Genomic DNA, 25,935 nt, shown 5'->3' with positions numbered 1-25,935 from the left:
TTTCTTTTTAGATAAAAGAAATATTGACATATGAAAAGGAAAAGAGGCTTGAGGAATCTCTAGATTAAATAAATACTTCCTTTACATATTCCTTCCGAGCTAGAGCTAAAGTAGGCTCCTTAAATTGCTTTCAGTAATTGCATATTTACTCTCGCTTCTTTTTATACTCTAAGGTATAATTTTGACACAGTTACTACTTCACAACCAAGTTTTCTTTTTAACTATTGGCCAAGCTGCTGTTTATCAGTGATGGCTTTTACAATATTCTTTAATTTTCCTCATATTGCAAAGTTCTCTTTACACATATGGCCTGTGAAAGCAAAAAAACCCACAAAAAACAAAAAACAAACAAAAAACCTGTGAATCTTAGGGCAGGTATTTTCATCCCTATTCTGCAGATGAAATTAAGTCAGGCCAGGACTCGGTGCATGTTTCTAGGGTACCAAATGGTCTTTTTTTTCATCTATGGTAGCTATATATTTGAGTTGTATATTAAGAGGGCTTTCAAAGAATGGAGGAAAGAAGAATGAGGGAGGGGAAGAAGGGGGGAAGGGAGAAAGTGAACAAAGTTAAAAAGCATCCTAGTGGAACAATAAACAATGAAAGCTGGCATGGGATAGAGGATGATCTAATCTCACTGTTTAAGTCATTATAGCAACCCTTGAGATTCAGTACCTTCATCCTCCTCCTCCATCACAGCAATATCCTCCACTCCCTCTCCCATTCCACCCCCTGTCCCTCCTGCACCCTCAAGTGCATGTATTCTAGCACACACAGATATCCCTTCCTGACCTCAGGTTCAAAGCTTTAGGTCTTCCCAGGGGAAAACAAATGTGGCCATTTCTGTTGCTTCCAAATGGTTTCTAGTTGGTACCAGGAAATTTTCATTGTTTATTCTCTAAACCTTGGAGTAAAGCTTTTAGAAGCCGTCAAATGCTTCCTGAAGCTTATATTACCCTCCAATGTTTTGATAGTTGATTGCTTGCCTTTTTAGCCTTCTCAATACAGAGTTCTATGAATGAGCAGCCTTTCAAATCAGCACCATTTGAGTATTTTATACACAGAAAAAATATATGAAAGAACCTGTTACATAATACTCAACGTTGGGACAACTGACAGGAAACAAGTCCTCTCAGATGTGGTATTAATAGAGTAGCCATGTCAACACCTCTGGAAGCGTTTAGCAGTATGTAGCAAAACCCTAAAAGCACACACACTACTAGATAGACCCAGGTATTGAACTTTGTTGGACTTGATTTTAAAGAAATAATTATAGATATGCTCAAAGATATCTTTTCAAGGCAGAGATACTTATCCGAATGTTTCTATAATGGTAAAAAAGTGTAAAATAAAATGGTAGTATGATTGAGCACATAAATTTTGGTTTATTCATATAATAAAATACCAGATAAATCATGCTAGTAAAATATAGGCCTAGAAGTCTGCAGGAATACATACCAAAATGCCATTGTTAATTGGGTTAGTGGGTTTTTAATTACTTCTTTACACTTTTCTGAACATGCCAAAATTGCCAGAATGAATATATACTGCTTTGATCAGAAGAAAAATTGTATTTGACAGAGCGAGACTTCACCTCAAAAAAAAAAAAAAAAAAAAAAAAAGAAAAACAGTATTTGAAATAAATAAAGGAGATGAAATTGCCATGGTTCCTTGCCCATAGTTAAATGTAAATAAATTCCTGAATGTCTCACCTGGTGGATGCAGGGCCTTCCTAACAACTAGGTGGTGAGCGGAAGGATTAATTTTGTCCTTATTATCAATAACACTGTCATCCCAACAGCTTTCATTTATTGAACATCTAAAATGGGCAAGTCACTGTGCTATATTTATGCAAGTTATCTCCTTTATTCCTTAAAACAAACCCCAGGCAGATTGTATTCTCGTTTTGCAGTTAAGGAAACTGAGTAGTTAAGTGAAAATGAGGTCTAGCAAGGATTTGACCCCAAATATTCTAATGGCAAAGTGTGCACAATTGACCCGCTACGCTGCACTGCTTCTCTTACAAAGTTTTAAGCCTGAGCATCTCTTCTCTGGATCATCTGAGGCAAGAAGAAGAGGTGTTCAGGGAAAGACAGCTTTAATAGGAGTCTAGCTACAATGCAACAGTCTTTGTAATGTAGACTGAACTGCATTTTGGTTTCATAGTATTTGCTCTATAATATCTGAAAACATGATATGATTAACTTATGTGATGCTTAAGACAAGTTTAAAGACACAAGATGGGAAATAAAATCTGGGAATATTTTTTCATGGGTAATGTGGCTAATGTCTCTACCTTATTCTCAGCAAAATTTTAGAGTATCATATCTAGAAATGTGTAAGAACACCAATCACAAAAACATGAGTCTGCTTAGTTAACACAGAAAACATGGATGGCAAAAGTTTTTTATTTATCTGCTAGAGGAATCATAAGAGGCAAAAAAGTACTACCAATATTGGACAAAACAGATAATTGACATTATTGATTTTTAGTAAGGTTCTAAGTTTCTTTGTTTTTGTTTTTTACAATCTGACTGCATTAAGATACATATACTCTTTAATGTAAAAAAAAAACCATAATATACTGAACTAAATGCACAAAGACCTCATTATTGGAACATTAGCCATGATTATTTTAATATTCTCACAGCTTTGCAATTTTGAGAATATACTGGCATTATATAAGAAGAAGGAAGAGGAGAAGGAGGAAGAAGAGGGAAAGGAGGAGAAAGAGAAGGTGGTAAACAGAGGCCTAGTTAAGAATTCCTTGCCCTAGTAGTGAACAAGGACTAAACACAGACAATGGGTGGAACACAGATGCTAATTCACGTAACAGAGAGTAGACAACCTTAACAATGAACTGATGCAGACTCCCTATAGAATTCCTCTGTTATGACTGGGTTCTTGTTTTCTCCTCTTTGTATATAGTTGAAATTACATCATTATGAATAGTATCTTGGATCTTCTTTTTTTAAAGTTGTGAATGCAAGTGTTTGGCTTTGTAATACAACTTTTTAGTATCCAGAAGATAACCACTGCTCTAACAATAAAGATCTTTTGATGCAAAGGGTTTTAACTTCTGCTAGTTCTTATTCACTCATTTTTTTCAGAAGGTTTTTTATACATTTCTTAAACAACACATACATTACGTAAAATATAAGAATTAATGTACATTCTCAAGGTCAGATTCAGTGACAAAATGCACTACCCGAATCTAGTAACACATTTACTCTTTGCTGCATGTAAGTTGCATATAAGAAATACAGGGTATATTGTTTTGTGATCCATGCAGTAAATGTTCACAAAAATCAAGCAAACAACTAGACGTTCTTCAGCTACTAAAATTAACTGTCCCAGTCACAAAATACTTCGCAAAGATAAAAGCACTCATGGTTACATGAAAACCATGCTGGACTGAGTTTGTCCTGGAAGAGCTGGTTGGCAGGGCCACAACGAAAGCACTGGCAGCTGCAAATTTTCCTCCTCATATGTGACTGAGACTATTCTCTTCTCACAAGGCTTTACCCCATACCACAGGCTTTTGCTGAAGAGGCATTTCAGGCTTCAAATTAAAACAATCGACCTTTAGTGAAAAAGCAGAGATACGCCTCTCTTGAGTTTCTGATCCTAGAAACAGCTTGCTGTAGGTCCTTAAGGCAAATGCCAGGAGTCAAAGAAACTGTAGAACAGTCTCAGGATGTAAACAATAAAATCACTGACCAAGGACTTACATCCCTGGATGAAAACTCTTCATCTAAGACCTAACTGGATAAGACCAACTTCTTGGCTTTCAAAAGTAATGTGAATTTTATATCCTAGAAGCACTGCACATTTTTTCCTATTGTAGAGAATTCTGGAGTAGATAAAAGTTCATGATGTTGCTTAAAAAAATACATAGCATGGAGAAGCTACTCAAATGCCAAGCAGTTTTCAGGTTTGTTTTTGTTTGTTTTACTTTTATATTTTTCTTTTGTAGTTGGCATATGGAAAACCAAACTGGGAAATCATAATGTTGGAGTATTTTAAGGGCATGCTGCCATAGATATTCACAAGCTTATTTATACAATAAGACCTCTGCAGAGCATGCTCAGCTCGATGCCACATTCCAGAATAGCCACTGTTGGTTTCTTTTTCCAAATTGTCCATGTTTACAGGCTTCACAAATATCCCTGAAGTCTTCCCAATATGCTTGGCAATGATAAAATTCATGGCAATATCATCACAGTTTTGAGTATCATCTATCAAAGCATGGACAGCTGCAGGTTGCCTCTGAAAGAATTCAAGATATTTGCTATTGAAGAATGAGGCTCCAATCAGCACCATAGAGTACTGGTCACCATTTCCAGACCCTGGGGCTTGCATTTCAAAACCTCCATAACTGTAGATACCTGATGAAGTAGAGACATGCTTTCTAGGAACAAATCCTACAATTTGATCAGGAAATTGCTGAAAAGAGGGAAAAAGAACAATTAAGTGTCACATATTTTTAGAGACGATATAGTCAAAAAGGCAATGATTTGTTACAGAGAGAATGAAACTGATTTGTCAACTCTTCCTTATTCCTAGTTTCTACATTTCAGTTTTATTTAGCTCCAGGTAACTTCATAAATCTGTGTTCTGATATGTTTACACGTCAAATTGCATCACAACCCAAATATCTCTGAAAACAAATATTCTACCCTTACAAATGTTCTCCTAATTCAAACATTATCTGATATGAACAAATTCCAGTCACCAAAGAGTCCAATCCTTCAAAATCTGCCGCGAGAAAAGTTGAGTGCCTGAATGCTATTTATTGTAGGAGATAAGAGATAATGGGATCATTTTGAAAATTTGTTCTAATCTCTTAGGAGTATATAAAATTATCGATCTACATGTGTGACTATCTCTTTTTCATGTTGATTTTGATGTTCATAAAACTTACTGTTGATTTTAAGCAATGTTATATTTTATCCCATTTCAGCTTGGGTGTTTCCTTTTTCAAAAAAATGAGATAATATAAATAAATGTTTATATTTATCTATATAAAATAAATGTTTATATTATATATGTGAGAGAGATGCATCAGAATCTTTGATGAAAGGATAGATGGTAGATGAGCGTGACTAAAAATAAAACAACAGTCAGCAAACAAAAGAAAAAGACAAAAGCATGCGAAAGAGGTAAGAACTTATAGGGTTGAAAGTTTCATTCGCTCTCATAAATAATTTGAATTTCATTCATTTATTGAACAGATGCAGAACTAGGGATGCACACACACACACAAGCAAATGAGGCTGAGTTAAATCCTATTTAAAAGCACTTACAGTCTAGAGAGGGTAGAGGGGTATGATACAGATATGCAAACAAGGAATTACAATACTGTGAGAAAGTTGTTAAGTGCAGCTGGGTAAATCCGATGGGAACATTGAGGGTAGAATGACAACCGTGTTGCTGGGAGGCAAAGGGCAAGGTCAGGGGATGGGGGATAAAGGCTAGGAGGCTTCAGAGAAGATGTGCTATTTACACAATCTAGGAGAATGAAAGAAATTTCACAGTTGGCTAGAGGCGGAAAAGGGAAAACACTAAAAGCAGAGGTAATGGGCAAATACAAAGACACAGATGAATGCCTACTCTAATCTTGCTTGCTTATACACAAACCTCAGATCATTACATTATGCAGGGTTTGGGTTGGACTGAATTTAAGTTGGTCAATGGATTGAAATTGTTTTTGATATTTTTATAAATAAAACCTGAAATCATATTTACATATCTTTAATTTATAGTTTACTCAGATGGTTCCAATTAACCACAGTCCCCATATTCTGCCTCCATTTTTACATTTCGGGCAAATTGATTTTTAAGCATCAATAGAAATCTCATAGTTGAAGTATTACATTAGAACTTTTTCCCCAAGAAGCTTTCATTTACAGCGCTGGAAAAAAAAAAACAAAACTGTTGATATGAAAAAAATTTCAATTTGTTGATCAGCACACTAGGCATTAAAAACTGAAGTTTTAAAAATGCTGATATCTGTTGAGTATTGTGATCACTTACCATTAATATCTAATGCTGTTATATCCCAAGAAGCTAATTTAAAGTTACCATGGTGTAAATGAGATCATTTACTGGGTAGCACAGTGTTTAATTATTGGACACGGCTTCTAAGTATGTCTATGCAATTCTGGTTTCAGGTAATGGTAGTGCAACTTGTAAAAGTTAGCTATTACTAACACATATTCAATAGGAGAGAACTGCTTTTATAGGATACTGAGCAATTTATGCCTGCTTATTCAAGCTAGGATTTAGGAAAAAACAAAACAAAACAAAACAAATCCCTCCTACCACAATGGTACATGGAAAATTATTACTGCAAAATTTCTAAACAATGCTCTCAGAACCAGGATTAAATTTTGTGGGGGTAACAAATACTTCCTTTTACAAAAAGTTACATACAATATTAATATAGAAATAAACTTATCATTTGAGACACATGTCTGTGGTCTGGGCAAAATATCTCCTCATTCCAGCTTTTGCTGGACCACGTCATTTCCCCATTGTTCTCTGGAAGGCAGTTCTAGCTCTTTTCCCCAATATACCAAAATATAAATTAAATCTAGATAAAAGATACCATAACTTTCAGGTTGGCTGAACTAAGCTCAGGAAATCTTGATTAGCCTATAACAAATTCATCCATCTTTTAGATAAATATCTAAAATATTTTAGATAACTTCTATATTAACCATGTTGCCCTGGTTAAGTACTAGTCAAGATCTTATAAAGATGGTTTCATAAAGGAGACAGCAACATTACCTGCCAAACTGAGAAAGCAAAAACAAGGTCTGGGGTGCTGATGAGTGTGTCATCATCTACCATCAACACTGCTAAAATGAAAGGACAAAAATTTAAGTTGAATAGTTTGGAAATGAAAACAAAAGTAGTAAAATACGATAGTGTCTACATATATCATTCAAATGAAGTCTTTTCTGACCCCCAATAAGTAAATAAGCAATGTATTCTTGGGGAGATTTGTCCAGTAGAAAAAAAATTTTTGGTATCAAAACTGATTGTATAATTGACTGAAGGGAAAATAATCAAGTAGTTATCATCCATCATCCTAGAAACTATTGGGCCTATAAATAAATAAAGTCAAGATTCTTTTAAGCAAATTGCAACCTCATGAAACTGTCAGGAATGGGAGGAAAAGAGGAGTGTCAAAAAAATATATTAAGCATAAGCTAAATGGCATCTTACTATCAACTGTAATGCAATAATATGTAATTATAGCATATCCTTTATTACAATATTAACCTCTTCGCCAGGAAACCACTTCTTGACATCTTGGAAATTGTCCCTCAAGCTTTCCAAAGTGCTTTCTTAGAACTAACTTCCTTCATTTTTCTCCGGACAGTTAAGACAAGCAGAAGGCCAGAAATTCACATGCCTGTCCCAGCTCTGGATAGTGGCAGCCCTTCCAGGCTGAGAACCCCACCGCAACTCACCACTGGTTTCCAGTTCAGGAAAGACCTGGAGTCGATTTCTCATCCTGTTTGCTGTCTGTTGTTTGAAGATCACAGGGATAGGGTGGGGCCCTAGAGAATTCCATAATTCATCTGGTGCCTTCTCTCCAATATTGTTCCATACCACAATCACTTTGTGCAGATTTGGTACAGCCTGATAATGATTTAAAAGTTTCAATAAGAGATCTGTTCTGTTGTACGTCTGCATTATGAGAGTAAAGGAGTCCATGGTGGACTTGCCCTGGGATTTTATTTCCCTACGCAACATGAGCATCTTGTCTTCTTTGACACTGGGAAGCAAGGCAGTCAAAGCCCCAGCTACCAGTAATAATACGAGGATGACCACCAAAGAGAATCGAAGCACTCGAATCCCCATTACTCTCCCAGGAAGTTTGCAGATGTGGCAACACCTAGAGTAGAAATGGAAACAACATACAAATGTTAGCATTCTTACTAGTCCCTGTGTTTTCATGTTTTTTTCCAATGAGGAAAGATACCAATCTTACTTTAGTTGATTCAGATTCAGTTCTCCCTTCCTCCTCAATAAGGTAATTTGGCCTAAGAGATTTTAAAAAACCAGTTTAATACTTCCTGCCTTCTTGCCCTGCTTGTTATGCAGTTGCAGACAAAAGATGCTATACATATGAAATTGGAAAAATTAAGCATTTAAAAATTTGCCATCATTTTATCACTAAATCTCCAGAACTGAGATTATTTTTCAACTGGAATTTTATTTCCCTTAGTAATATATTAATTTCAAATCTACACTTCTGTAGTAGCAGACTTTTTTCCCAAACAAAATCATACAGGCCATAATCCTCGAGGCAGCAAACAATTATGGTAGGTTTATTACTTATTAGGCCCTGTACTATGTGCTTCATCTACCACAGTATGTACTTATTCATTCAACAGATAGTTACTAAGCACTTACTTTGTGCCGCCACTGTTTCAGGTTCTGTGGATACAGCAATTAATGACATAGAAAAGGTGTCTGCTGTTAGTAGCAGAGGAGATGATAGGGAGAACCAGGTAACACAATAAACAAATTCAAAAGATAATCTGGGGTAGTGGGTATGAAGAGAATCTGTTTATAAAGAGAATAGATCAGAATAAGCAAGGGCCAGATTATGTGGGACCTCTGACCCTCATTAAAGAGTCTGGATTTTACTCTACGCCAGAAGAGAAGCCATTGGAGGGCTCTTGGATCTAATTTATTATTTATTATTGTGATTGCCATTTAATAGTTTAGATGCTTACAGAGATCAAATGACCTTCCCAAGATTACCAAGTAATTTCAGTACTAGTGCTAGGATTTCGAACAGGAAAATCTGCCCCCAGAGCCCAGGTTGTTCATGGGCTTGGGGGTGTATTGCCTGGCTTTACATCCAGGTTGAACTGAGGCACAATCTTTGAGCTTCCACAACTCCCTTTCTCACAGTACAAATCACAAGGTATTATCAGCTATGTACTCTCCCATCTTCCTTATTGTACCTAAAGGGTCTTCCAGAGATAGCCATAGAACAGTAGTGGACAAATGGATAAGTACAGTCTAGCTATCCACTGTCAAAAAATTTTGTGGAATCAAATCCCTCGCTTATATGAGAAAAGGTTAAATCTCACAGACAGTTTTATAGATGCCTAAAACTCTTATTCCCTGGATTCCAATAACATTTCATTTCCATGCTTGCTGACTCCTACTGTAGTACTGTTGGCTTTCAATTATTTCTGTTTTTCAGTCTTCTGCTATTTCTGCATCTGATTCCAGGCTACTTACTCTTCCACAGGCTACCAGAAGCATTTTAGGTATGGTCCTTGTTTTGTACTTTGGCAACTGAGTCTTCACGCCATTTCAGCCTATCATGGATCTATTTTACTACTCTATTCAAGGGCAAAGCCAGAAGTGAGGAAAATGAACTATTCAAAGAAATTTACTGAAGAAAAGAAAGACTGGAAACAAAAACCAATCAGGAGTTTCTAAACAACATATTTAAAGCACCTTTAAGAAAAAAATAGACCTCTGAGAAAGAATAGATGAGATGTTATTCTTGGTGATCTTAATTAACCCATAGTCTATCCCTTTTCATCCCCACTTCTAGTACAATTTCTCTTCTTAGGCTATATGATAAACAGTTCCTCTCATCTATTGCTTAATACTGACAGATGTAAGACAGCTGGAAAAGACTTCTCACTGCTAACCACAGCTAAAGTATACTAACTGCAAAGAGCTACTGTTACTCTTCTTTTCGGTATAACACTGCCTCTGTACATTTTATTTTTGGTACTCCCCCTCTTCTTGGAAAAGTGAACTGTATGTATACTTACACAGTAATATCTAAGCTCTTGATTTCATGTCTCGCAGCTAAAGTTAGGCAACTGAAGCTAGGCCATCATTCCATAGGTAATTCTAAGACTGTAGTCTACATTTAGTTTGGAATAGAATAGAATAATCTTGGAATATTCTGTTCCAAACTAAATCTCATTTTACTTTCCTAATGATACCTATTCAACATTTTCTTTTTCACTGAGGAGACTTGGCAGTGGTTGGGTTATTGACCATCATATTCCTGTAAGCTTGTTTCATGTTGTGAGGTGCGTTTCATAATTGTAGAAAGTTTCCTCTCTATAGTTCAAGGACATAGAGAGATCATATATGCCATGTCTTTAACATTTTCCTTTGAAGTTTATGAGAATGGGGAATAGAGAATTGCAAGAAGGACAAGGGCATACTCTCCATGACGGGACAGCATGCTCAGGCATATGCAAGCAAAGGAAGAGTTTGTTCACAAGGACGAGGAGAAGATCCAATGATCAGCAGCTCTCACTTTTCAACAGTCCAGATTTGAAAAGTAATGTCACCTTTAGAGTAAGCTTTTGAGAGTGCTTTTAAGGGTATCTCTCCTGGACTTTCTCTGCAGCTTGTTCTACTAAAAAGAGCAATTTTGTGTTTCTGCTTCTATCATGGGCTCACTCTTAAGGTATAAATAAAATAAATTATTTTCAAGGTAACTTCAGCTTTTCTATGATTATTTTACAAGGATAGTAACTGAAAGCTTTAGTGTACCATATTTTCATTTTATGTACGCTCTTACTAAAACAACATGTACCATTAATGTGGTCAAAGACAAATCATTATGAATTAATAACCTTGGTTCAAAGTCCTTGAAAATCTTTTTAATACTGTATGAAAAGTAGGTCCCATAACACATATTTTCAGTTCTACATAAAAATGACCAGTTATAAGAACTGAGAGTAAAGAGTCACTTTGACTAACTGTATTATAGTATACCATGATTAAGATCTTTATATTCATTTTCTGCAGCTGAGTAGGAATAGCATATTTTAAAACTTACATAGAAGTGTTTCTGATCTCTAGACACTATCTAGCAGTTTTAATCTAGAAAAAGTAATAAGATTAATTACTATAGCTTACTATAAATATACACTGTTGAAGACACTCATGAGTGACTGCTTCCCTCTCATGTATTCTTTTAAGTAGGAGTTTATCCCCTGTCTCTGTCATAGACAGTTCCTTCCAGATAGCTTCTAATCCCCCAATTTTACCTGTATCAGAAAGGTTTCAGGAGATATGAATAATTTATGTCTTTAGAAACATAGTGTAAATATTTCAGGTGGTATTTATTAAATAATGCAGCCCAATAAAATTATGTAAATTTTTTTAGTTTGCATAGTAAAGTACGAAGAGCAAGGACTTCATAGACAGTAGTGTAAGTGGCACACTGTACTTTAAGAATAGCTGAGATCTAGAACTCCATTGTAGGCCCATTAGAAAGAGCTTCAGTACAATTTGGAGAATAATGATGACTTTTTGGCTATACGGATCTCAGTTTTTAGCGTTCTTCTGTTCTTCTTTTAGAGAAAGAACCTATCATCTAATTTGCAGCTTTGAGCTCTGAATGAGAGATATGAGAAAAAACACATCTGGATGACCTAGACCGTACTTGGGAAGAACTAAGAAGTAAACATCAGCACCTCTCAGTTCTCTTGCCCTCAATTCCTAAACTTTCCCTTTAGGTTTTGGTTTTTCCTTTTTTATGTCCGTATATATTTGCTGACACCCTGCCTCATTCCAAAAAGGATCTGACAGCTCTTAGTCTATTCCCTTTCTGTCCTTCTCCCATCCCCATGACTACAGTAAATATAACTTAAAACAAAAATCCTTCCTCTTCTCCTTATCAACTAAAAAAATCCAAGATTTCCCCCAATTATATTTTCTGCACATTAATTCATTAGTTCTTTATAGGTAGAGAACACATCCTTTTAGTTATTTTGATACATTGTTACTTAGCGTCTTCTACACCAGAGGTCTCCAATTCCCAGGCTACACACCACTACTGGTCCGCAGCCTGTTAGGAGCTTGGTGGCACAGCAGGAGGTGAGCAATGGGTAAGCAAGCATTACCATTTGAGCTCCACCTCCCGCCAGATCGGCATTAGATTCTCACAGGAGTGCAAACCCTATTGTGAACTGTGCATGTGAGGGATCTAGGCTGCATGCTCCTTATGAGAATTTAATGCTTGATGATCTGAAGTGGAACAGTTTATCCCAAAACCATTCCCCACCACCCGTCCATGGAAAAATTGTCTTTCACAAAACAGGTCCCTGGTGTCAGAAAGGTTGGGGACCGCTGTTGGGGATACAAAGGGTTTTCAACCGGGGATGATTTTGTCTTCCAGGGGATATTTGGCAAAGTCTGGAGATATCTCTGATTGTCACAACTGGAGGGGAGATACTATTGCTATCTAGTGAGTAGATGTTGGGGATGCTGCTAAATATCCTACAATGCATAGGACAGCCCCCCATGGCAAAGAATTATCTGACCTAACATGGCAACAATGCCAAGGCTGAGAAACCCTGATCTACATATAGGTTGCCTAATAAAACACACTTAAATATCATGAGGAGGACTACTAGAGAGGTGGCTTCTGAAAATCCTACTGCTATTAGTTATACTCAAACAATAAAGGGCAAAGCCCTGTCTCTCAAACTGCCCCAGTAGGCCAAGCATGATGGCTCACATCTGTAATCCCAGCACTTACGGGGGAAAAGGCAGGATACTGCCTGAGCCCCAGAGCTTGAGACCAGCCTGGGCAATGTCTTGAGACCCCATCCCTACAAATAAATTAAAAAATCAGTCATTGGTAGTGGTGCATGCCTATAGTCCCAGCTACTCAGGAGGCTGAGGCAGGAGGATAGCTGGCGCCAAGAGGTTGAGGTTGCTGCAGGGAGCTGCGATTGCACCACTTCACTCCTGCCTGGGGGACAGAGTGAGACCCCACCTCATAAAAAAACAAAAAACAAAAAAACACAACAAACTAAAAACTACTGTCCCAATAATTACATAATTATATGACTTATTGCACAAACACAGAAACTCAGAGAGCTGAAAGGGACTTCAGAGCCCTCCTTAACCAGTTTCCTTGTTTCACAGATAAAGAACTCAAGGTCCAGGGATAAGGAACTTGCCCAAGGTCATGCAGTTGCATGTGGCTAATCAGCAGCAGAACCAGTGGAAGACTCTAAACCTCCTGATGGCACAGTCCACAACTCTTTCCACTAGGTTATGGTAAATTCTGCACGGATGTGTCAAAAAATTAATAAGCAAGACTGTCACTAAGGTACCTGCAAAATAATATAAAAATTTATACTTGTTATGTTGGAGTTTTTTTTTAGTAGCTTTAAGGAGATCACATACCCATTTACATTTACCCATTTAAAGTATACAGTTCAGTAGCTTTTAATATAATCACAGAGTTTTGCAACCATCACCACAATTTAATTTTAAAACATTTTCAATGCCCCAGAAAGAAACCCCAGACCCATTAGCAGTCACTCCCCATTTTCACTTCCGTTAACCCCTGACCTCCATCCCAGCCCCAGAAAACCACTAATTTACTTTCTGTCTCAGTGGATTTGCCCATTCTGGATATTTCATATGAATGGAATCATAGAATATATGACCATTGTATCTGGCTTCTTTCACTTAGCATAATGTTTTTGAGGTTCATCCATGCTGTATATATCATGAGGCATATATCAGTACCTCATTTTTTTTGTTGCCAAGTAACATTCCATTCTATGGATAGACCACATTTTCTTCATTCATCAGTTAATGGATGTTTGAATTGTTTCCACATATTGGCCATTCTGAATAATGCTGCTATGAACATCCATGTACAAGTTTTTGTGTGAACATATGGTTTCATTCCTCTTAGGTGCTTACCTAAGAGTAGAATTGCTGGGTCATTATGTCAGTAATATTTAAATATATGAGAACTGAAGTAGCTTTTGAAAGAGCATTATTTGAAATTATAAGTAATTTTCTTAAATGTGGACATAGAATAAGAAAGTAAATAATACATAGTCTATTAAATAACAGTACAAATTCTGTCATGGATGTCTTTAAATGGACCAGGCAATTTGAATTTCCAAAGATGTGCTATAGAGTTCCTTACTACATAATCTATCAAAGTTCCCTAGAAGAAACACTGTTGAAGGATTCTTTTCTCAAGGCTAGTTCCTTCAGACTGGAAAGCAATAATTATCCAGAGAGAAGTTGAAAACAAATATGCCAGTGCACAGCGTGAACGAAGATTATGTTCTCTGACTCATAAGGTAGAAAAGCAATGAGCAATGTGGTGTTGTACAATGAGAAGCTGTCATTTTCATTTTGATGCCACAGATGGTAGAAGAAAGATAACTATTCTGCCATTTCACTATATTTGCCTCACACTGTCCAGATTGTTTCTCCTCTGGCTCATCTTCCAGAATATTTACTTGCCTATAAACTGATGAATATAGAATATAGATGCTCAGAAAAGGGGCCTCAGCTGCCAAGAGATAAAATCATTCCAAGGTGGAATACAGAGGCCAATGCAGAACCTGGGCTGATGCACGTAAGAGGATGCAAGAAGAAAGTTGGAAGAGACAGCTCTACAAACAATGACCAGTTTCTGACCAGGTTTACGGCATGCAGATAACCAACACTGTTTAAACTGAGGCAAAGGGGCATGTGGTGCCATATTCCAAAAAGACATTTCCCCTCAATGGTACCCACATACAGTGAACCGATCCACGACTCCGTGTATTGGTACATGCTATTTTCTCTACTTCAAAGTCCTTCTCTCTATCTGACAAACTCCTACTCCCTACCCCTCAAATCTCTTTCAAATATCACGTCTCCTATGTTTCCCTCACCACTCTCCACCCTAAGTATTCCAGTGAACTCTGATCACTGTGTTTCTAGTTCTTGTTTTCAGATATTTCAACTATTGACTGTTCTTTGTCTGTTTTTGTTTTCAGTCTTAACGCATCTTGAGGGAAGCTTCTGTCATTCTTTACAACCCAGAACAGTGTCTGGCCCATTTTTTGACTAAGTGCTCACAACACGATAGTTGATTTAAATGAGGGAATTTATGTCTAAATTGTCCAAAATGTCAATGAATGCCTGAAACATTAACAGATAAACTCAGATTAAATACAAATTAAGGCCCAATTAAGACTAGACAGTACCAAAGCAACTGTTCCCTACATAGAAGAGCTGGGTCATCACCTATCTGGTGACTAGAAGAGCGTGTCATGAAATGTGACCTCAAACACAGACCACACAGGCCCCCTTTCTACGTGCAGTTCTGTGGCTAAGTCACTTGATAAACAAAAGATGTCTCAGATTTCTGATTTTTTTCACATCTTTTCAAAGATATTCTGCATTAAAATATATTTGAACATCCCTGTTTCTATGAAAGCTCTTGGTGAATGAGTGATTTGCCTTGGTGGAAAAGCATCATCTGATGAATAATATCATCACTGTGAATTTCCCCAAGGAAGTTTAGCAGGTCATGATAACCAGAAGCTATATTACTTAATCCGGCAGGCAGCATACATGATTTAAGCACACAGAAAATGTCTTACTTGGTTGAGGAAAGAAAATTTAGTTTGGGTTCAGAAAGTGACAAAAACTACAGACGTCATGACAATTGGCAGAAAAAGAAAACTAAGTCAGAACACCACACAACTCAATCAATATTGCCCATGGTAAGCTTCTTCCATTAAAATTATAAGCAGCATAAACTAGAATTTATTTCATTGCAAAATACAAAATGCCAGAAATGGTACATGAAAGGTCACTTTTCTTCACAAGTCTTTTCCAGGTGCTATACAAGATTCTGGGAAGAGTTTTTGACGTAAGGTTTTTATCCACATTCAGGAAAGTCATTCTTTTCATTGTTGTTTTAGAAATGTCATACAGCTTTTCTCATTTTCTACCAGTTCATGCTCTCCTTCCTAAATGATTTCCCCTCCCTTTTTCCTAAGGAGCTCTTCTATTCTTACAAGGTTCTTCTTAACTCCTGTTACTTTTTTCACAAGTCTAAAACAAAATAATTTAAATTAGTTTGTGTTAATAATAAATATAGTAGTAAAGGCAGGAATAGGAATAGATTTATAATAATAAAAGAGTCCATGTAGTGTCACAGATTCATCTTGTGATCTTGTGTTTATGGCCAATTCCAGTGATACGAATGGATCATTTAGATGACTACAATCTGAATCAACTGTGTTACAGACTAGTTATTAGGGTGGAAGTGATCCATCTTTTCTATTGACAATAGAACTGGCTATACATATATATGATTGTTGATAGCCAATTTAAACTTTGTTATTTAGAAGGCCTACTCCTGCCCTTATTACACTTGTTAGACTACAGTTCTGAAACAAGTGCTAAAAGATTGAGAAGTAGCTACATGAACTTCAATATCTTAAATAGAATGATGTTGCTGCAATAGGTCATTTAGCACTGCAAGCTGTGAGGAAAGCATCTCTGTGCTGATTACATTAAATATCAAGTCTTCCTTCTGGCAACCAGGTTGAGTAAGCCATTTCTTAACAGGTAAATCAGGCTAGAATGAACAACAAGGGCAGCACTGAAAATGGGATATCAGACACTAAGTACCTGTGTTTCTATTTCCCTCCTCAATCCTAAGCTCCTATGTACTGCAAAAGCTGCTCATCCGTCCTACCATTTTCTAGTTTTCCTCTTCCCCTTTCCTATACAAAGGATCTTATTCCTTCTCAACAATGCTTCAGGCAGTTATTATCAATGAACTAGAGTTTGCTTTGTTATCACTTATTTACAGGGAAATAACATAAATATTATGCATAAAGTTATTTTAAAGCACCACTTGCTTCCTTCAATCCAGCTATTTGCTACTGAGGTAGACAATGAGGCCCTTTCTACTTTCAAACTGTGCAGGTCTGAATTATGCTAGATAAAAGTTCTTTCTAGCTTTGCACCTATCTCCTGGAATAGTCAATTAATTATAGCTATTGATGATGATGATGATGTTTGGAGATGACCAATTCCATGGACATATATTAGGGCAGGAGTAAGAGTGGCCTTATTCCTAAGAAGAACATATCCATGACTCATAGGATCCAAGGAGTCAACGCATCCTAAGAGGAAAGCCTAGAAATAGAAAAGCATTTTTAGCTCAGTACAGTGCCATGCAAAATTAGTTCTAGAAATGGGTCAAAAAGAAACCAAGTACATCTGCAAATATTGTACTTTTACCGTTCCAGGATACTGGAGATTTTCATTTGAATCTCTGTTTTGTCAGACAACAGATCCCTGTTCTGTTCTATAGAACCCTTTCTCTTTTATCCAATATTGGTTTTCAGCCATAAACTCACTTTCCAAAATCACTTCTGTAAGAGAAATGGATTTCATACAGATGAATTATGGCTTATAAATATTTTTAGGTATCAAACCTAAGATGGAAGCAATGCCACTTCATGTGAACTTTCCTACTTTATTAGGGGAAGGTCAAAATATCCAGCAAATATTTATAGGTATTTACCATGTGCCCAGCACTATAAGTGCTAGGGATGGTAGTCAGCAAGCAGAACCAATTCCTGCTCTCACAGAGCTGAGCATTACTAATGAAAGTTGTCAGAGCTCTCCCTGCTTCATGTTATAGATTACCTCAAATTGATGTTTCAAATTTTGCAGACAGGACATCTGAGATTGAGAATATAGTATTAAATGATTTTTCCTGAGCCACAGAAAGAATGGCAAGTCCAAATCAAACGCTCGACTCTCTCACTTGAGCCACATGGTATTTTCTCTGTCTTCTGAATAGTCTCTATTTCCAGCTTTGTTCTGGTCTATAAGAATATTCAACTCTATAGGTACTGACTTCATTCTGTAACCTGGACTACTATTTCAATGGACCTAAGAGAGGTCTCTCAGTATTTTCTAAGATTTTGGCTTAACTAAGAACTATTGTTTCCAAAGAAATAAAACCAACTCTAGAGGAAATAATTTTTCTCAGACAAAGTACTGGTATTTCACCCATGTTCATTGTGGCCTTATTTGTAAAAGCCAAAAGGCAGAAGCCACCTAACGGTCAAGTGACAGATGAACGAATAATACATTCAGAAAATGTGACACATAGGCATAAAAGAGTATTATTATTCTGTTTTTACAAATTAGGGAATTCTGATACATGCCACAACATAGAAGAATCTTGAAGACATTATGTTAATTGAAATAAGCAGTCACAAAAAGACAAATACTGTATGATTCCATTTATTATGAAGTACCTAGGAAAGTCAAATTTATAGAAACAGAAAGAATGGCAGTTGCCAGGGGCTGGGAGTAGGAAGAAATGGACAGCTGTTTTTCAGTGGGTATAAAGTTTCAGTTTTACAAGACAAAAAAGTTCCAGAGATCAGTTGCACAACAATATGAAAACAGTTAACACTACTAAACTATATACTTAAAACCCGTTAAGATGATAAATTTTATGTTATATGTATTTTACAACAATTAAACAAAAGCCAAAAAATATTGGTACCTACCTCATTGTGTTGAAGTTTAATTTTAAAAAAAATTCCTTATGTCTTCAGTGACTGATAGAAGCAGGCTCTCTGGTCACTATTAAGAGAAATCAAAGAATTTTCTGTGATGTTTCTGTCCGCAGGAAATTAAAACAAAACAAAACAAAAAAACAGTGCTTTCAATGCCATTGTCCATAAGACTTGAGTTATTTTAGAAATTAAAATTTGTTATTCTGTCTTTTATTTTTATTTTATTTTATTTTATTATTTTTTTTTTGAGACGGAGTCTCGCTCTGTCACCCAGGCTGGAGTGCAGTGGTCGGATCTCAGCTCACTGCAAGCTCCGCCTCCCGGGTTCACGCCATTCTCCTGCCTCAGCCTCCCGAGTAGCTGGGACTACAGGCGCCTGCCACCTCGCCCGGCTATGTTTTTGTATTTTTAGTAGAGACGGGGTTTCACTGTGTTAGCCAGGATGGTCTCGATCTCCTGACCTCGTGATCCGCCCGTCTCGGCCTCCCAAAGTGCTGGGATTACAGGCTTGAGCCACCGCGCCCGGCCATTGTTATTCTGTCTTTTAAAAATTATATTTAGGCAATGAGGTAGATGATGACTTCCAGTGAGGTTGGTGCTGTATTTTGGTTTTCATCTTTCTATTGAGGGTTGTATTAGTCTGTTTTCACACTGCTACAAAGAAATACCCCAGCCTGGGTAATTTATAAAGGAAAGAGGTTTAATTGACTCATAGTTCCACATGGCTATGGAGGCCTCTTATGATCATCATGGAAGGTAAAGCAGGTACCTTCTTTGCAAGGGGGCAGGAGAGAGTGAGTAAGCACAGGAAAAAACTGCCACCATCAGATCTTGTGAGAACTCACTCACTATCACAAGAACAGCATGGGAGAAACTGCCCCCATCATCTTATCACCTCCCACTGGGTCCCTCACACAACAAGTGGGGATTATGGGGATTACAATTCAAAATGAGATTTGGGTGGGGACACAGCCTAACCATATCATTCTACCCCAGCCCTTCCCAAATTTCATTTCAAAACACAATCATGCCTTCCCAACAGTTCCCCAAAGTCTTAACTCATTCCAGCATTAACCCAAAAGTCCAAGTCCAAAGTCTCTTCTGAGGCAAGGCAAGTCCCTTCTGCTTAGGAGCCTGTAAAATCAAAAGCAAGTTAGTTCCTTCAAAGATACAGTGGGGGTATAGGCACTGGAAAAATATTCCCATTCCAAATGGGAGAAATAGGCCAAAAAAAAGGGGGGGGCCTACAGGCCCCATGCAAGTCCAAAATCCAGTGGGGTGGTCATTAAATCTTAAGGTTCTTAAATAATCTCCTTTGACTCTGTGTCTCACATCTAGAGCATGCTGATGCAAGAGGTGGGTGCTCAGGGTCTTGGGAAGCTCTATCCTGTGGCTTTTCAGGGTACAGCCCCCCTCCTGGCTGCTTCCATGGGCTGGCATTTGAGTGTCTGTGGCTTTTCCAGGCACACAGTACAAGCTGTCTGTGATCTACCATTCTGGGGTCTGGAAGATGGTTGCCCAGTTCTCACAGCTCCACTAGGCAATGCTCCAGTGGGGACTTTATGTGGGGGCTCCAACCCCACATTTCCCTTCCACACTGCTCTAGCAGAGGTTCTCCATGAGGGCTCTACCCCTGCAGCAAACTTCTGCCTGGACATCCAGGCATTTCCATACATCCTCTGAAATGTAGGCAGAGGTTCCTAAACCTTAATTCTTGACTTCTGTGCACCCACAGGCTCAACACCATGTACAAGCTGCCAAGGCTTGGGGCTTGCACCCTCTGAAGTAATGTCCTGAGCTGTATGTTGGCCCCTTTTAGCCACGGCTGAGACGCAGGGCACCAAGTCCCAAGGCTGCACAGAGCAGGAGCGGGCCCTGGGCCCAGTCCATGAAACCATTTTTCCCTCCTACACCTCTGGGTCTGTGATGGGAGAAATTGCTGTGAAGGTCTCTGACATGCTCTGGAGACATTTTCCCCATTGTCTTGGTGATTAACTTTAGGCTCCTCGTTACTTATGCAAATTTCTGCAGCTGGTTTGAATTCCACCCCAGAAAATGGGTTTTTCTTTTCTATCATATAGTCAGGTTGCAAATTTTCCTAACTTTTATGCTCTGCTTCCCTTTTAAACATAAGTTCCAAATTCAGATCATCTCTCTCAAGTTCAAAGTTCCACAGATCTCTAGGGCAGGAGCAAAATGCCACCAGCCTGTCTGCTATGCTAAAGCATAACAAGAGTGACCTTTGCTCCAGTTCCCAATAAGTTCCTCATCTCCATCTGAGACCACATCAGCCTGGACTTCACTCTCCATATCACTATCAGCATTTTGGTCAAAACCATTCAACAAGTCTCCAGGAAGTTCCAAACTTTCCCACATCTTCCTGTCTTCTGAGCTCTCCAAACTTTTCCATCCTCTACCCGTTACCCAATTCCAAAGTCTCTTCCATATTTTGGGGTATTTTTATAGCAATGCCCTACTCTCTGCAGTACCAACTTACTTCACCAGGTAAAAAACTATGAGCTGCTGAGGTGCTTGCTGAAAGAAAAGGGAATATAGAATGGGTAGAAGAAGGTAGTGATGAATACCAGCTATGACCACACGACCAGCTGCAGAAACTAGGACTGTAATTGTCATGAGTTTTCCTCCTTATTTTGTTAAGAATACGTTTATAAATGTATACACTTGTACTAAGAATATATCTTTATTTCCCCTCTTTTTCCTGTATCATGTGACATTTATTGACATCATATCAGCATTTAAGTGTTGTTAACTTTATGTAATAGCATTTAGGTTAAGGATTAGTATGCTTCCAGTTGTATAAAGGATAGCTGTATTGTTAGGTGTAATTATGACTGTATTGTTGTTTTTAATGTAACCATGTAAGGGTTCACCTTGTCTGCTGCCTAGACAGAACGAATTTATCAAGACAGGGGAAATGCAAAAGAGAAAGAGTAATCTATGCAGAGCCGGTTATGCAGGAGACCAGAGTTTTAGTGTTACTCAAGAGCCTCCTGAAAAACTCAGGGATCAGAGTTTTTAAGGATAATCTGTTGGGTAGGGGGGTCAGTGAGTTGGGAGTGCTGATTGGTTGACTCATGGATGAAATCTTAGGGAGTTGAAGCTGTCCTTTTATGCTGAGTCAGCTCCAGGGTGGGGGCCACGGAACTGATTGGCAGGTCCAGGTGGGGCCATCCAGTTATCAGAAATTCAAAAACCTGAAAAGATATCTCAAAAGGCCAATCTTAGGTTCACAATAGTGATGTTATATTCAAGAGTAACTGGAAAAGTTGCAAATCTTATGACCTCTGGAATAATGGCTGGTAATATTTAGAATTCCAGCCCCTCTCATCCTAACTTGGTGCCTGGTAGCCTTTCAATCATTTTACAAGAACAGTTTAGCTTTGGGGAAGGGCTATTATTTAAACTATAAACTAAATTCCTTCCCAAGGCTAGTTTGGCTTATGTTCAGGAATGGACAAGGACAGTTTAGAGGTTAGAAGCAAGATGGAGTTGGTTAGGTTTGATATCTTTCACTGTCATAATTTCCTCAGTTACAATTTTTGCAAAGGCAGTTTCATTTATTTGGAGATTAGGTATGATTTTGAGAAATGTGTATGGGTTCAAGTTGACAAGGGATGGACTTGTGAAGGTTAGTATTGTCAACTTCATTGAATTAAAAGATGTAAAGTATTGTTTATAGGTGTATTTGGGTGTTTCTCGGTGTTGCCAGCAGAGATTAACATTTGAGTCAGTGGATTAGGAGAGGAAGACCCACTCTCAGGAAGACCCACTCACAATGTGGGTGGGCACCATCCAATCGGCTGCCAGCATGGCTAGGAAAAGCAGGCAAAAGAAGGCAGGAGAAACTGACTTGCTGAGTTTTTGGGCTTCATCTTTCTCCTGTACCGGATGCTTCTTGCCCTCGAACATTGGAGTCCAAGTTCTTTGACTTTTGGACTATTGGACTTACACAAGTCATTTGTCAGGGGCTCTCAGGCCTTTGGCCACAGACTGAAGGCTGCACCGTCGGCTTTCCTACCTTTGAGGTTTTGGGACTCTGATTGAGCCACTACTGGCTTTCTTGCTCCTCAACTTGCAGATGGCCTATTGTAGGACTTCATGTTGTGATCGTTTGAGTAGTTCTTTTTAATAAACTCACTTTCATATACACATCTATCCTATTAGTTCTGTCCCTCTAGAGAACCCTAATACAAGGATCTGGAAGCAAAATAAATGCACACGATCCCAACTATCTAATGTTACACATTTGAAACCAGAGGATGTATGCCATGGAGCAAAACATCTGAACATGTTAGCAATTTGCACTTGTATCCAATTTCTAGATTTATATGAATTTGTATTCTTATGTACCTTTAGAACTCTTTCTTCACCAACAGTTCCCAGGGCACTCAATCTGAAGCATCTAAAAGGGTCAAATAGGGTTGCAGACAAATGCCAGGGTTGATTACTGAGGAATGACAGATAGCATCTTTCCTATTCCTTGCTGACCATTGCCCAAAAGGAGCTGGAACCATGACTGGGATGAGCTTCTGCCCCTTAATTCCCTCTGTTGTCATTTCTCAGAATCCTTAATCACATGTCTGAGCAGCTGGGGTTTTTCCACCCATAGAGTCTGCATAGCTAACCCAATGCAATTAGTTGGTAGGAGATGATACAAAAACGTATTTTAAAGTTCAGGGTAGAAATCCATTTTTTAGTTTAAAAACATTCAATAGTATATGTATGTTATGATCTTATAAACCTATTTAATCTTGTAACATACAAAGGAATTAAGAATTCTGATTGGTGACTTGCAAGATACTGACCATTTGAACAGAGTGGAAGAATCATTTTTGATTTTCCAATACAACATATTGAAAGGGCAAAAGGAATGGCTTGGTATATATAGAAAGACTTAGTGATAGCTGTCCCTCCACATTAGTGATAGCTGTCCCTCCACACTGCTCCAAGGACATCCCTTGTATACATTTTAAACATCACAGAGTTCTAAAATACTGGACTGATTTGCCTGTTACAACCCCCCTCTCTTCACAACTTCTCTCCATATAATTCCTCCAGGGAAATAACTTTCAATTTATCTGGCTTTGTATCCCCAGTGCCCAGCACGGAGCGTGGCACATAGAAGACATTCATTAAATGACTGTTGAATGAGTGAAAGAAACAAATTTGATGTGACAACAAAGACAGGTTAACATATGTGGGACAAACATTATTTCACAATGACAGAAGAAGTGAGAGACAGCCTAACGTTTTTCACTCAGAGAACTTTTCCTGATTTAAATAGTGTCCACCCACACTTTTATATTGCAAATAAAATGTCTTTTGTTTTAAATTTGGTCATTATGCTCTTCAAGACTGGAAGATGTGAAGACATCACTGTCACTTTTTGAAAGGAGAAGGTCCTCATGGAAATACCTATCATATATCTTTGGGGGTGGGGAGTGGGGGAATTGGGAGTCTCTGGAAACTGATGTAACTGAAATTAAACTTCAATTTCTTGTATCCGTTTCAAAACTATTTGAAAACGGGTAATGTAGGTTTCTTCATAAACCAGTTAAGCAATTTCTGATTTGTAGCAATACAGTATAAAATATAGGACTTATTTTCAAAGGCAGAATACAAAAAAGTTCAAAATGCAGCTGACCTTGATGAGTTAGGATTATGCTGGAAATCAGTTGCTAAAATTTAATTACATCTATTACTTCCTGCTCTTTACCCCAAGTTAAAGCATATTGAATAAGGGCGTTTTAGAGAAAAATCCAATTACCACAGAATTATTTATCTTTAAACTATCCAGTTTGCACCTAATTAATTTTTCCTCAGTAGTGCAGTAGAGTAAAATTCACGCTCTACTGCTAATACAAAAACTTCCTTCCAAAAAAAGAGTAAATGCTACTAATTTTAAATATTTCTACATTTAAATTAAAAGAATGAAATATATGCTAACAAAGGCAAAGACAAATTACTCTTCCCAGAACTTACTTCTGAAATCTAGCTGTTTTTACACAGTTTTAATTAACATTAACATTTTTCAAAATTGTAGAATAAGTACATATTTTCAAAAACAAAACTACAGAATTACTACCCCATACACACACACAAAGTTTCAAGAACGAGAGCAAAACATGCATATATCCTCACTGCAAAAAAAAAAAAAAAAAAAAAAAAAAAAAAAACCATTAACACTGGAGCATTTTGCTGTGTCTCCTTACCTCGAGTGCAGTAGATTGCAGTAAGGCCAGCCGATTTATTTCCTTGCAGCTTGGTTATCACAAAACGGAAGGGGCGTATCGTTCGCTCATTTTTTTTTTCCCCCTAAACCAAGCAGCGTGCATCTATCCTTCCCCATTCGCTGGATTAACAACCTGGAAAAAGCGCCGCCCGCAAAGTGAGCGCCTGGAGCAGGGGACAGTCCCCGAGTGGCCGCCCCTCCCTTTCGGTGACGCTCCACTTCCTGTTAGCCTAAAAGGCATTCCCAAGAAGCTCGGTTTTGTAGTTTCCAGCCCACCTCCGAAAGCCAATCCTTTCCCCCATTTCTTCTCCAAGGTAACAACTTTTAATCATTCACGTGACGGACCACCTGCCCTCAGCCAAACAACTTCCTGGGAAGGCGCCCGAAGGAGCTTTCCCATCCACCGCGGGTGCCCTGGAAAGGCCAGTGGGGCTCTCTTCCCCGCGCTCCGCACGCCCTCGCATCCCACCGAGGCGCCAGCTTCTGCCTGCACGTTGCTGAAACTGGGCCTGGAAGTTCTGACAAGAGTTACAGCGGCGGCCGTTGCCCCGAGGATGACCTGGAAGCGAAAGGGACCTGCACGAATTCTAGAATTTCAGGTTTCCGTGGGTTGAGATTTTACAGGAAACAATGCATTAACCAAATCTAAAAATAAAACAAACACGTCTGGTAGGACCTACCATTAAACAGCTTCTTTTCTATAACACGTTTAACAGCCTTTGTTTTGAAAGACATTGATTGATGCCAGGCGTGGTGGCGCGCGCCTGGGGTCTCAGCTACTCCCGAGGCTGAGGAGGATTACCTGCGCCCGGGAGTTCCAGGCTGTAGTGAGCCTTGATCCTGCCATTGTGCTCCAGCCTGGGTAACAGGGCGAGACCCTGTCTCTTAAAAAAAATAAGCAAAGAAAGAAAAACATTGATTGCCTTCTGCGTGGCAGTCCAGAAGGGTCAAGCGCTGTCTTCGGGGGGGCGTGGAATGGATTCCTAAGATTTGGGCGCCCATAGAGTTAACGCAGCAAAACGATCACTTGCGTGTCCTGCGGACTGGCGGCAATAGAACACGTGGCTGCCTAGACTCTTAATCACTGATAACTACTACACCGGGATTTAATGCCAGTTGGGAGGAAATGGCGAAAGGGCAGGCGCTGGAGCCCATGCATCCGGGAACACTGGTAGTAGGCGGTCGGGTGGGCGTGAGCGGGCTCTCCATCTCCTGACAGCCCAGTCTGCAGGTCGCCACCTCAGGATTTTCTTCCTGAGTCCGGGTGGCAGGACTCTACCCCAGGTCAGCCCCTCACAC

At 38.5% G+C, this 25,935-nt stretch overlaps 1 protein-coding gene across 6 annotated transcripts; it reads right to left on the bottom strand.

Moving 5' to 3' along the window:
- Positions 1-1,365: 1,365 nt before the first annotated feature.
- LOC105485472 (exostosin like glycosyltransferase 2) lies at positions 1,366-25,432 on the bottom strand. 6 transcript variants are annotated; one of them, XM_071071825.1, is made up of 7 exons: positions 24,617-25,304; positions 19,443-19,517; positions 18,375-18,450; positions 12,984-16,980; positions 7,482-7,909; positions 6,793-6,860; positions 1,366-4,446 (listed from the first exon to the last, which is right to left on the bottom strand). In XM_071071825.1, exons 4-7 carry the CDS (start codon positions 13,001-13,003, stop codon positions 3,958-3,960), a joined length of 1,005 nt encoding a protein of 334 aa, XP_070927926.1. In that variant the 5' UTR covers positions 13,004-16,980; positions 18,375-18,450; positions 19,443-19,517; positions 24,617-25,304; the 3' UTR covers positions 1,366-3,957. The 6 variants fall into 6 exon arrangements, with proteins under 6 accessions (XP_070927926.1, XP_070927941.1, XP_070928003.1 ...); XM_071071840.1 differs by lacking the exon at positions 12,984-16,980 and having other exon boundaries at positions 6,793-6,863; positions 24,617-25,299; XM_071071902.1 differs by lacking the exons at positions 12,984-16,980; positions 19,443-19,517; positions 24,617-25,304 and adding an exon at positions 25,317-25,432 and having other exon boundaries at positions 6,793-6,863.
- Positions 25,433-25,935: the final 503 nt, after the last annotated feature.

This window comes from Macaca nemestrina, chromosome 1 (genome assembly GCF_043159975.1).
Source record: "Macaca nemestrina isolate mMacNem1 chromosome 1, mMacNem.hap1, whole genome shotgun sequence".
Classification (NCBI taxonomy): Eukaryota; Metazoa; Chordata; class Mammalia; order Primates; family Cercopithecidae; genus Macaca; species Macaca nemestrina.
Note: the sequence above shows the minus strand (reverse complement) of the source record. Positions and strands in the feature narration are given on the sequence as shown.

Bases quoted from the DNA above. Each gene is read 5' to 3' on its own strand.
- LOC105485472 (XM_071071796.1), bottom strand. From the start codon at position 13,003: ATGCAACTGCATGACCTTGG. The intron at 7,910-12,983 runs GCAAGTTCCTTA...TTTCTACTCTAG, and splicing joins ATGCAACTGCATGACCTTGG to GTGTTGCCACATCTGCAAAC. The intron at 4,447-6,792 runs GTAATGTTGCTG...CCCTCTTTTCAG, and splicing joins TTGCTTTCTCAGTTTGGCAG to CAATTTCCTGATCAAATTGT.